Raw genomic sequence first — 13,231 nt, 5'->3', positions numbered from 1 at the left:
CACTTTTGCTGGACACACTAGCGGACATTGCAGGCTTGTCATGAGTCCTGCTCTATAATAATACTTCAGCGAATCTCCACAAATTAGACGTCTTTCATTTAATTATATCTGGATTGTGTAATAAAACTATCCTACAGTAGCAAAAGAATGAAAACTGGCCGCGCCAGGGCACAATAAGATGTTGTGTTTGAAACCAAATCTTGGTGTCTTTCTATACGTTAGTGATGACACTACACTTTTACAACAAACATTTTAATCTTTCACAGTTCACAACAAGAGTCGGTCATAATATAAAACAACAAACGCATTAACGAAGGTTTCTCAACCTAAAGAATTGATGGCAGTGATTGACTGCAGTGGAGCAGTCGCGCTGGTAAGTCCTGAGCATCATTGAACTTTCTGGAGCTCTGACGCAACAGATATCATATATATAGTGACACTGAGTAGTTCGCAAGTAGTGATATACGCATAAAATGAGTTACGTATCATTTGCAATCGGGACGTAGAGGAGGACGTGTTATCTTCAAACATTGCAACGCTGTGTTTTACTCCTGTCACAGAAAAGTAAGGTAAGTTTGCCATATTGCTTGATTTGTTATGCCTTGATTGTATGTAATTGTAGTGTTGCTCTGCACGGAATGGGGGTACACTGAAATGTTTGTGCGGCAAATTATTGCAAATGTACGAAAAATAAAGATGCGCTGACTTTTTGTCTAGTAGGTGCACTGACACAAGTTCGCACAGCGCCAGCCCTGCAAGGCCCGATATAGCGAGGCTCGAAAAGTCCGAAGAGCTAAACACGCATTTGCACGCGAGATGTTAGCACCGCGTAAATGGGGGAAAAGTGACCGGTGCTTGTACACGACGTCCGCATGCCTTAAACGTTTTTTCGATGCTTAACAGTATAAATACTTCGTCCCGGTTATGTTGACCAGCCTGAAGCGGTTGCACTCTTCTAACGGCTGCTTTCGTCACAACTGCAGCGCGCCCCGAATCGCCCAAGCCGATGCGAGGGCAAGGACGACGGCTGCAGAGCCCGCGGCCGCAGTCCTGTGGGCCCCGTTGCACAGATCTCCCCGGCAGAAGCACATGTAGACGCGTCTGTTTTGGTAGAGAGTCTCGGCGCACCTCTCCTCCAGGTCATCTGGGGGTCGCTGCAGACACATCCGCTCGGTGGCAAGGTCGAAGTCTGCAAAGAACAAGAAAAAAAAATAGGGGGGAGGGGCGGGAGAGGACAATGCATTTTTTTTTTACGTGTTAGACACGGCTGAAGTGCATCGTGACCTGCTCTCACGCGCGCAGGTTCTCGTAAAGAGCGTTTAATGTGAAGAATTTTGTGAGATTCTTGCGCCACGGCGAAGTTCATCCCCGCCGATCACGGCCTTCTGGGAGCGCGGCTCTTGTCGGTTTAAATGTGTGAAAGCGCGAGTTGATGTGGCGCCACTGTAGGATATATCGCATACAAGGTTATGTAACCGGTTTACACCATACGGTTACGTCATTGCGGTTGCGCGGTACTGCACTATGTTAGCCAATGTGTGACTGCGATGGTTGCAGCTGTGTAAGCGCAGGCCGCGGCGGTTCTTGGGTCATGACATTTTGCTGTTCCGAGGAAAAGGTAGTGGGCTTTAATTTTCAGCCTTGACGGCTGCGTTCTGCAGGTGGCTATGAAGCGTTAATTTCTCCGCAGGTTAAGAACATCAGGTGATTGAAATGGAACTTTTTAATACGGCGTTATTTATTTATTTATTGTTCCTATATATACTCCCGTTTTTATACATTGCGTGCAATGCTGCAGAGCCTGTACTTGCGGACAACTTTCAGTGGCACTGAAGGAAAAAATACGGGGATGGTGCTTCTGTAGGTGTGTTACCGCGCCAAGTATTCCGGCAGTGTCTGACAGGGACTTTGACTTCATGGAGCAGACACTGATTCGGCGCAGCTTGCACGTGAGACAGTTTTGCATTTACCGAGACACGAAATAGAAAAGAGGAAACATAAGGTCACATTTGACACTCAGTGCTGTGCTTTGTCTTAATTTGCTATTTTAAACAAAGTACTTGCTTTCTTTTTTCCAATATTGATCAAACACGGATGAAAATATCGGCGATTTTTTTTTTTAGAAAAGCTCTCACCCGTGCGCACTTTGCCTTCGTAGCTTTTCCTTCGCTTCCACAAGAAGTTGTCCGCGAATACAAAGACCATTTCTTCAGTTGCTGCGTTCGCACCGACAAATAGTTCGGCGTTCTTGCAGCAATTAGATAGATGAACGTGTCCTCTATTTAGATTCAGTATTAAGTGAAAAAAAGGAAGGTAATCCTTAAAAAGGAACAAACTGTATTTGTACGGCTGATAATACGTTGTTTTAGATCAATTTGCTTGTCGTTGTTTTTGTTTTCAGGTTTTACTTGCCACCCGTCGTGGCAGCCTCACATGTATATGTTCACGCGAGGAAACGCCGTTGGCGCACAGAGGATAGATGAAACGCGCGGAATGATACGTTTTAGCGACCGAACTTCTTGTGTATCCGCCACAGCGTTGCATGCTAAGCACCTAAGCACGAAACGGTGTAGACGAGTAAACGAGGTAGACGATAAGTCAAAAGCAGTCCACCAACAAGTTACGCAAAGCCGTAGAGATAATACGAAAACTGCCAGTGGGAACTCTGGCGTGGCAATTGTTCAGCCATCGTGGAAATCGTGAGTAACGCATGGCTTTTTTGTACAATTTGGCACTGATATGTAATAGGAGCGCCGACCTTGTGAAGCGTCCAGGACTCAAGACATGAAGACACCGGCCCACCGCCAATCTCTCTGAGATATAGAGCAATAAAGTTTTTCCATTCCATTCCATTCGTAATTTAAAAGACTAGGCAGCTTGGGTCACTGTCCTTTGTGGTTCACTTGTCTAACGTGCCAGCCTCGAAACGTCTAAGTTGAAGATGTAGGTTTTATATTTGGCAATTATTCGTCACATTGCACGATTTCCTGTGCATACATAGGTTACATAAATGATGGCTTCTAAGTATAATCGCTACGTTTAATTAGTACTTCTATGTCAAACGGTTACATTTGTAACGTTCTGAAAACATTTAATGGTAGAACTAGAGGCAGAATGAGACATATCGGTGCCATGGAAAAATTGTGAGGAGACAGAGAGCAGACAGAGTAAGGATAATATTCCAGGAAGTCGTTTGCAACCAGAAGGACGAAACGTGACCAATTACGTCTGCTGTGAGCAGCCATACCGAGTTACTTAAGGCGCACAAAGACGCAAATGCCAGACTTTTCATCTAATATTCTTAGTACGACATCCTATGTGTCGGGCCTGGTTCGCGCCGGGCCGCACGTGGACCACGACTGAGTGCTCTTAACTGCGAAAGACGCCCCGTCAGTTCTCGCGCTATAGCTTACTCTTAAAAACTAGAGCAGCTATAGTTTGCTTTGCGAGAGACTTCAGTTGTAGCCTCACGTGCCTGATTATAGATACGATATATGGGGGTTCCGGTGTTTGCTACATAAACTGAAGACTTTGATACGTTCAATTTGCTTACCCCCGCCCCCCCCCCCTTTTTTTTGGCACTCTAATCTTTCGTTAAGTACAAAATCCCCACATTGATACCAGGTTGGTGCGACCACGTTTCCACCGTAGTGGAACGCAGGGACCTTTGCGTGCGCTTAGATTAAGCGAACGTAAATGAACCCCCAGCGGTTGAAATGAGACCGTTAAGGCCCCCTCCCACCCACACACAGGTCTGTCACAAATGAAAATTTCGTAGGCAGTAGTGCATGTGTTGTGTGTCAATAAACGGCTATAATTATGTGTGCACATTAATCTAAGCTGCCAGGTATTGTTTTGTTTCGCGTATTTAATGTTTAGGCAAAATTGGGCGTAGTACTTATCTGTTTATTATGATGCCAGTGATAGAAACGCGAAGTAAATTAGATTCAGATTCCTTCTTTTTTTTTTTCGTAACGAGAGCAGTTTTTTGTGTGATAAAACTCCAATGGTGTTCCCCTTTTATTCAATGTTGCTCCTCCCGCTCATTCCCCGACAACTGGCGTTCCTATGGCGTATACTGTGTGTGTCATTGGAGATCATTACCCTTACGAGAAGCTATAACCATCGCTGTAATATGGCGAGGTTAGTGCTGGTGGGTAGATGACCTGACGCTGTATCGAATCGGAATGTTTCGGGAATTTTCTTGCATGGCACCATTGTCCTTGGCGGAAAACGTAATATATCTGTGAAGCTCTTTTCTATGCCGAAATCTTCGCGCCGGCAGGAAGTTCAACATGGTTATTGACTTGACTAATAAAGAGACCTGCACACCATGATCAAGCACAGCCACGGAAAAATTTTCGAGAACATCGGTGTTTCCTTCGGGCTGGGTCTTCGTACTCGGGTAATGCTCCAGCGCTGCTACTATATAAGCGCCGGTGAAACATCTGATGCCAGAGCTATGCCTCTAAAGAGAGGTGACAAGTGGACAGTTAATGACCAAGCTAAACTCTACATCTCGATCACATATGCCAGAGCAGGCGGGATGTTTTTATACAGAGGTAAGAAAGGAAAAGTAGGCAGGGTAACTAGGCTCTGACCACTTTTCTACCCTGCATGCGGGGAGGGGAAGTGAAAGAACAAACGAGTTCAGAACAATCACGCCTACTAGACAAGGCGTAGCCTGTGTGCAGCCGGGCCCTCAAGTCTCTCGCCTTGAAGTGCAGCGTAGAAGTGCGCGGGTGGCTTTCTGGGCTAATGACCTGTAACGCCAGGCTCCCATGACCTTTGAACCAGTAAAAGGCCGATTGTCCAAACTGTTCAAGGCACGCTGTAGAGTTTGGCGTTGTTTGTCGTAATGGGAACAGTGGCGGAGGAGGTGATCGCCGACAGTCTACAACTGCACGGTGCGCACCTCAGTGAGTTAGCCATTCTAATGCGATGGGTTTATCAATTAGTCGAGGCTACTTCGACCTACAGCCTATACACAGCTGTGTTGCATCCCATCGTATGAGCGTTGGTGGTAACATGCTATTGTACTGATGGATCGCGGCTGTGTAAGTACCGGTTGGAGTTCTGCGAATTATTCAAAGGATTCAAGACGGCGAAGCTCTTTTGCAGCATCCACTCTATATATAATGGCTTAAGGAGGGTCCGCGCTTCAGCCTGGGGCACTTGGTGCGGTGTCGTCGGCGAAGTGGTTACCAACGCCACTGAAAGAATAGGTCAGGTTCTCAGCAGCAACGCAATTACAAATTTCTCTGATTTCGGACACTAGTTGGTCGTAATATCCATGGCATCAACTTCCCATGCTTTGTGGGATTGCAGAATATTTCTCATTTGCAAGGAGGCTCTTTTCCAATATATTCCACAGAGGCGTGAAGAGTGGCTAGTTCGGATCCCGTAATTGCAATGTGGGAATTACTACACATTGTTCTTGTGCTTTAAATTGGACACACGAAAGGAAGGACACACACAAAGTACGCGTCTTCGCGTGTCATGTCAAGGAAGGACACACACAAAGTACGCGTCTTCGCGTGTCATGTCCTCTAAGAGTGGCGCTACGTTCTAGTGTTCAATTTTGCAGGTTACGCTGTACATATTAAGCTTGCTTTTACGAGTCAGTGTGCTCGAAGTATGCTCATCTCATCAAGATAAGGTGCCCGAGCAATTCGAGTCGCTGATTAGACAGTCTTTTCCCACTAAGCATCCGCGGCCACGGGCCTACCATACTGCGGTTTGTAAACGACAGTTTCTTTTCGCTCTTTCCTGGAATATGTAATATTCATAACGAGGGCCTCTCGTTGGTAGGTGCCACGTGCGTCTTGGCTGGCTAACTATTCGCAGGATGATGTTGAGCGTACTGGTTTTCATGCGTGCGAAGAAATCGGCGGGATCCTCGAACTGTGCGCTATAGGGTCTAAATGAAACACCTTTATTGCATGCGCAGCGCAATCGTGTTCAACTTTGCCCTTGGATTATAGTATTCTTCGTCAATATACGTTCGCGCCACAGCTGTGAATGCGAGACAAGATTTAAGACGGTCCAGGGCGAGTATACTACTCACCTTCGTCCCTTCCTTCGACGAGCTTTCCGCACCACTTGGACGCGCACGGTGAGGCCTCGACCCCACGAACGCCTTCGACGGTGGTCTCGTTGTAGGGGAACGGGTCCCGGCAGTCGCCCAGCTGGCCCCTAGAGCGGCACACGTAGCAGTGCGACGTACGGCCTGTAAGTCAGTTGTTGCAGAAGGTTCAGTGCTCGAAGCCCACGGCGGCGCCATCAGCAAGCAAGGACCACCATGCTTGAAGTAACTAGCTTTATTTCCTTTTCTTTTACAAATACTGCTGTCTCTATGTCTCCATTTCGAGACATATGAGGAGTGGATACAGATTTTAGAACATACAAAAGAAATGACACAAGATGACACAAATGACACGAGTGATGCGATCGCTTTTGATCGAGTGTTTGTCATAAAAGAAACTGTGCTCTTGGCTAGTTTTCGAGCGCGTTAAGTTTGGTCTTGGAGGTGCACATCGATGAGAGGTGCTGGTTTTAATGAAAATAGGAGGTGTTAGCCGGTTCAGAAGTCTGGCATGTAATAAGTGGAGGAAAGTAGAAAGATGATCGCACATACGCGAAGAGATGCTGGATTTAATAAGAAACTGGAGCTACAAAATTACCTGTGGGTGAAACATTAGTTTGTCGCTAGTTTGAATAGTACCCTTTCTAGTTCGCATGTCGCATGAGGAACAGCATCCTTCATTTCGATCGTTTAGACCTGCGCAAAAGAAGTATTGACAGAGCTGCGTAAACGACAAAATTAGCGGAGCGCAGCTCTCTAAGCATAGCTTTCGCACGCATTGTTTCTTGTAACAGACTAAACAACAGAAAATAATCGCAACATATGTTCGTCGCGCACCGTTCTTTCGATTGTGCTGTCCTCCCACAGAATCCTGATATCAGGCAGTAATGAAAACAGCTTATTCGCTTTGCATTCTCTACAGATTATTCATTGTACTCGCATATCTCGCAGAGCAAGCAGAACAAGGGTGCATTCACAAAACAGGCACACTATGCCCAATACACATGGCGCGAAACCTGCGACGGGGTCGCGCGTAGGAGCTTATGTCACACTCCGTTTTTTCCAAGCTCAGCCGGAGGAGAACGAAAGGTCCCCTCTCCACACTTTTGCTTTGGGAACAATACAGAGCGGGGCTCATAAAGGGGCGTGGCTTACAGCAAACTTCTGACAAAGGATTTAAAATAGGTGCCAGAAAAGTTGAAACTCAAAAAAGCTCAGAAAAGTTGGAATTTAATGTTGCCGCGTTGCTACGTCTTAAGTCCGACTCGTTGTTACAGACAGCCGGCACACGTCTCTCAGGCTGTTGCTTGCACGCACCTATAGGCAACCAAAGTTGCTCCTTTTAAACACCTTTCGGGGCCTCCTGGCTTGTTCTGGACTTCAATAGCCACCGGACGGCCTGACAAAAGAAAGCCCACGACCTACTTTCCCTGCTTAGGGCGTACAGCGAGCGTTTGTCTTTGTCAATAACCAAACCATTCACACTGCGTGTATTGAGTTGCCGACAGAGAAGGCGCACTTTCTTGAGCCTGAAGGCTATAGCGAGAGCTGTGCGTCATTCCGGTTGAGTAGCCGTCGAGCAAGGATAACGGCTCATATAGAGACGGAAGTTCGCGAAGGCGGCTTACGGTCACTTGGAACTGCTCCAGCTATGCTTCGCGCCAGAAATTATAGCGGCGCTTTTATTCGCATAACTGTAAAAAAGTGCCGTGGAGGACGAATCATCGATAGATACCGATGTTGGTACGCTCAGCACTGGAAATAGCTGTACGCGGTCGCATGTGTCGTCCCTTTTCCTGGTCGGCAGCTGGCCGGTTGGCGCTCACCTTTTCTCCTTGTGTGGCTCCTTGCACTCGCTTTTCTATACAATTACTTTCCGTGTCTGTTTTATTTGTGCGTCTTGTTCATTCCTTTAACTTGATGTGATCTGACGGTCAACCTCTGGCGAGAGTCCGAAAGAGAACACCGCTTTCGTTTACTGCTATCAGTGGCATTGTGAAGCCCCACTCACGAAACCTCTTTTAATGTAAATATTATCAGCCATGCGCCGTGATCTCTTCGTTTTAAGTAGCAGACCTTACTGCAGTTCTTCGCTTTTAACCAAACGAGGCATTAATAACATATTTTCGAATGAGGACTGTGCATTCTTCTTCTTGCCAGGTCGTAATTCCTGCTGAATATTGGACCCTGTAGTCTTGTCCTGTTTAACCTCGATTAGTCGTGATGAAAATATTTATACAAAATTAAAGCATTGATTGATTAATGGTAAGCTTAACCGATCAATATACTATGTCCTAGTCTGTTAACCGCATTGTGGTGTCTCCTGAACACTGCGTATTTTGCACCCAAAGCAGCCTCTTAGACCTTGTATGGAATCAACCAAATTATCGATTGCCGAGGCTTGCACTTTCCGCAACTTTCTTGCTGCTCTTCGAAGGTCACTCAGACAGAAAACCGCCAGATTCCTTCGTGTTCTTTTTTTAATTATCAGTATTTCTTGTTATGTGGCGAACTATACCGCACCGGAACGGTAGATTACCAACCAATGGACGCGTTCATTTGCCACCCCGTTCTAGGCACTGGGCCCTCAATTTACTCAAGGCTGACGTAATTAAAGCATTATCTTGAGTTTTCCGACTTATCACGGGGGTAGGGGAGCGGGGGGCGTAAATATGCATTCGTTCGTTCTCTCTTTTAGCCTCCGCACATTACTAATCAGTAGCGTTATTTCAGCATAGTTTGTTGTGACGTTACTTTAGCAGTACTAATTTCTCCACGCATTTCATGGGGAATACAAGCTTGCCGTATACATTTTCCTTTTTCTCTTGTTCTGGATATGTCCAGGTGTGCAGTTATAGCGTAATACTCCAATAGACAAATGAATGGGTAAGGAAAAGTGAATGAATGGGCAAATCACGTATTTAAAGCCGCAGTAAAACGACACGTAAGCGTATCAATGGAGCGTCTATGCCGTGACATAGCACAACGTGGTTTAGCGAGCATTGTACTTGCATGAAGTGAACTACTGAGCGAAACCTGCGAGCGATGTGCCAAAACGAAACCTCGCTGACGAAGCGTCGCTGTTGCGAGAATCCCGAAAACCACGACACCCTCTCCACGTCTGACGTACGCGCGCATACTGTAGTTTCTGTTCGGCGTCAAAATTACACGGACGCCGAATAGTGCGCTTAAAAGAGCTCGTACTGCTGCTGCAACACAGCTACGATACACTTACTTACGCGTCGATTTGGCATGTTTAAAACACCACGGTCGGAAAGGTCAATTTGGAAGGGGCCACTCGAGCATCGCGCGTACACGAAGTGCATTGCGATCCGCAACAGTGCGGTTCACGGTTGTACTCACGGCCTTCGACCAGCGATGGAAGCAGAACCACGGCCAGCACTGCCGTCAGTGACAGCGTAGCGAGGCCTAGTCGGCGCTTCGAGGCTCCGTAGGAGAACATGGCCGTGTTCGACGACCTCGCTGTTTCTCTCGGAATCGCGTGGCGCCAGTCCGTTGACACCGCCTTGTCGCGCTGCCGCGCTCCCTGCAGGACTACGGGGCGAAGCTTCCCTTTGCTGCACAGGCCTCTTCTCACGTCAACATGGTCGTCACACCGCGATCTCCCGACACGCTCCTCACGTGTCACTTGTTGCCGGTCGGTCGATGTGTCTGTGGTCGAGTTGAGGCGAAAGCAGGGTAGCGCGCCGGGGAGACCAGGTGTCCTTTTTTCTTAGGAAGCGAGGCGCGGATTCCAGTTAGGCCCAAGGCGTTCGTTCCTCCACGTCGTCGTCGGCGGCCTGGAAGGGCACAGTGCGGAGCGCGCGGCAGTGGTGGAAGAAGAAAGACCGGTTTTCCTCCGCGGCCCAGCCTGGCCTGGCGGTGGAGAGAGGGAGGGACCCTCGCGCACTTCTCGGGGCGTTTCGCAGTGCCGCTGCGGTTGACCCCCTTCGCGAAGACCTGACTTCTCCACCGGAGCGATCCGGAAAGAGAAATCGGGCGTTGCAGGGCTTGAACGCGCGCGCGGTCGCCGGCAGGACGCTAATTGATTGGGCGACTAATTGGTCGGCCAGGAACGCGCTCATCCACAACCGGGAAGCTATCTGCTACGGTTACGGAAGCGTCGGTGAGGTTGTCTTGCGAAATATGTCTTATACAGGACTGTCTACTCGAGAAAAGTAGTCATGTTCGTTTTCAGTGCCCGAATGCTACAGGGCTCCTTCCATGGCAGTGGCAACGAAATCAAAACTGACAGCGAAGAAGCTGGTTCAATGGCACTCTGTTACCGCGAAAGAAAATATTTTGCGTATCGAACCCACAAACTTCTCGTCATAAGACGGGAAATACTCATATATACATATGCTTCTCAGAGCAATTTAAAATCATGGAGAGAGTATAAGTAGCTCGAAGAAAACTATTTACATATTGTAGAATATGAGCTAAATAAATAAATAAATAAATAAATAAATAAATAAATAAATACAACCGTACAAACATGAAAAAGCCAGACTTCGCTTGTACAATCGCTTCGGGGAAGTGTTTCTAAATCCAGGGCCTCACACCGGTGTTGGTGCAGCGCGAAATAAACAAGACATGACGGAACGCAAAACGACGTAGTCGTTCTTGTTCTGGCTATCTTGCGCTGCACAGACTTAGTACCGAAACAAGTGCGCCAGCTAGCCCACGAGCGAATTATTTCTCTGCATACCCGCGCTGTTTATTTCATGCAGAGCAGCCGGTATGCGAGGCTTGGCTTATCTAGAAAGTCACCATGCTTTATGAGGTGCCTTCCGCGAGCGGGATGGGCCACGTGGTCACAAGCGATGGCCCCTGCGCGCGCGGTAGCAGCTCAAGTGTTCTTGCCGCGGTGGCCGTGCCACAAGCTCAAGTCACTGCGGGAGCAGGTGCTGATGGGGTCTACACAGCATCACAGTTCTTGCACACGTCCCGCAGCTAAGATGAGTGCATTGGGGGATTTTGTCGCTTAATTTTCTAAACATATCACTCCTGCGAAACGCGTGATTATCTCCCTTTACTGAACAACGCATTCCCTATCGTGATGCAAGTAACATAGAGCAGTAAGGACGAGGGACAAGTCGAGACAGGACAAGCGCTAACTTCCTACAAGGATTTTATTGCAGATCCTGAGAATATTATATATACAGCCATCCGCAGAGAGGCGGGAGGTACACTGCCACGTGCCGACTATGTCACAAATTGAAGTTCTTTTTTTGATAAAGCCACCGTCTCGACTTGTCCCTCGTCCTTGCTGCGCTATGTTACTTGCATCACGATGAGTAAGCAACATGTCCAAGCCTATCACCTTTTTCATTCCCCTATCGCCTCTTGCCTGGGCAAGCTTCGGGGAAGGCAGCCACATGTACGGCTTTCAGAAACTTAGGCCGCAGGCTTGTGCCGCGAAAGCAATGACGCGTGTAACATTTCTGTGCTACAGGGTCCTCATTTACCTGCAGTCGCACAAAAACTGAAGGAAAACGCTCTAGCTTGGGACAAAAAAAAATCGTTTCAGCTTGCTATGGTTTCAGTCGTTATCGTCTTCTCGGACTCGCGCACGGCGGTTAGATGCTTCTCGTCCGCTCTCGTATCTGAACAGGTGAACAGTATTCTGATTAAAGCAGTTCAAAGGACTAGGGAGAGCAGCGAAGGAGGATAGCACATCTCGTGGTTCTCAGCCCATCTACATACCTCAATGAACTCGCTTGGATGTAATCCTAATGGGCAGGCCCACCGGAGAGCGCGCTATTTCACGTACCGCGCTGTCGCGAGTAGCCAGGCTTGGAACGAGGTCAACATCCACAAATATCCATTATGTGCTTTCCACGAAATTGTTTCCCATTATCGACTGGGAAGGAGGACATTTCCACCCCCTCAGCCCAATTTAAACAAACCTCAGGCTAGCACACTAGGACTTCTGCAAACCCGTTCATATCCCACTCGTCGGTCTCTTAACAGGATAGATCCTGACCACTCACAGTCGTGCCCCAAATGTGGTCATGACTCATGCTCTTCTGAGCACATGCTCTGGCTGCGCCCAGCCTTTAACGTCTCTCCACCCATTACGAAAGAACGATGGCAGGAATCTCTCGAGAGCAGTAATCTCCACATTCAACTCTAGGCTGTTCAGAGAGCCCACGACATTGCGGCGGGACTTCATCTCCTGGTCCCATCCTGGGCGGAGCCACCGACTTGATCTTCGGGAGACTTCGGTTTTGGCTCCCCAAGATCGCAGTCCCTCAGGACTCAAATAAAGTTCTTGTCATGTCATGTCATGTCGTTTCAGCTTGGATGGGTAACGGACATTATATAGGATTGTTAAACCCTCTCAAACCCCAGCCACACGGGCAAATTTAGTGACACTTCGAGCGAGCGCACTCTGCCTTTAGCGCCACTCGCAGGTTGTCAGACAGAAAGGTGCACTGAAAATTGCTGGGGAGTGCACGTGTCAGCGACTGTGTTCGACGAACTCACTTCGCTGTGCTCAATTGTGTAGCCTCGATAGGAGTGCTTCGAGGATATATTTATAAATGCTCGCAGCAAAGTCTGCATAACTTTAAGAGCACTTTTCCGTGATTTCAGTTGTTATGAATGTCTTTGCAAAATCAGTGAAGCTAAAACAAGCTTGAAGGGTACCTTTGCGCACACCTTAAATGTAAGGGATATAATTGGCCGACTCATATCATTCAGGTTTGTGTGTAACAAGCCTCGTGATAAGAATACGCCACGCGATGATTGCTCTTATCAAGATATTCCGGGAGGTTTGCCTATAAGCTTGTTTCTTCGTTCACAGTTTGTTGACTCTTGTTCATAAATTTTGTGCTACCTGTTCAGGAAGTTACACCGATTAAGCAAATCGGTGTTTGATACAGAAGTTTATCCCACAACCCGAAACACTGTTTCATCCAGTGGAAAGTGAGTTGGAAGGAGATTTTCTTTTGTGATCACTTAGAACGTACGGGGACCGTTTTCGAGGGCATAAAAAACGCAGTTCGCCTAATGTTGGAAAATTCTGAAATAAGTTGGTCGTAAACTTCTCCTTGCGATCTCTCTTATTTTTTTTTCTATTCATATTCCTTGTGAGCTCACTTTATTGTGTCCTGACGACATTCCGACATTTTAGCGCTATAA

General features: G+C 47.5%; 1 protein-coding gene across 1 annotated transcript; it reads right to left on the bottom strand.

Annotated features, from left to right (window-relative positions):
• Positions 1-247: 247 nt before the first annotated feature.
• Positions 248-9,879, bottom strand: rtv (QVR superfamily protein rtv). Its single transcript, XM_075690192.1, has 3 exons — positions 9,449-9,879; positions 6,068-6,229; positions 248-1,189 (listed from the first exon to the last, which is right to left on the bottom strand). The coding sequence occupies exons 1-3, from the start codon at positions 9,546-9,548 to the stop codon at positions 972-974; spliced, it is 480 nt and encodes a 159-aa protein (XP_075546307.1). The 5' UTR covers positions 9,549-9,879; the 3' UTR covers positions 248-971.
• Positions 9,880-13,231: the final 3,352 nt, after the last annotated feature.

This window comes from Dermacentor variabilis, chromosome 4 (assembly GCF_050947875.1).
Source record: "Dermacentor variabilis isolate Ectoservices chromosome 4, ASM5094787v1, whole genome shotgun sequence".
In the NCBI taxonomy this organism is placed as follows: domain Eukaryota; kingdom Metazoa; phylum Arthropoda; class Arachnida; order Ixodida; family Ixodidae; genus Dermacentor; species Dermacentor variabilis.
Note: the sequence above shows the minus strand (reverse complement) of the source record. Positions and strands in the feature narration are given on the sequence as shown.

Bases quoted from the DNA above. Each gene is read 5' to 3' on its own strand.
- rtv (XM_075690192.1), bottom strand. From the start codon at position 9,548: ATGTTCTCCTACGGAGCCTCGAAGCGCCGACTAGGCCTCGCTACGCTG. The intron at 6,230-9,448 runs GTGAGTACAACC...ACTGACTTACAG, and splicing joins TCCATCGCTGGTCGAAGGCC to GCCGTACGTCGCACTGCTAC. The intron at 1,190-6,067 runs GTGAGTAGTATA...TGTTCTTTGCAG, and splicing joins CGTCGAAGGAAGGGACGAAG to ACTTCGACCTTGCCACCGAG.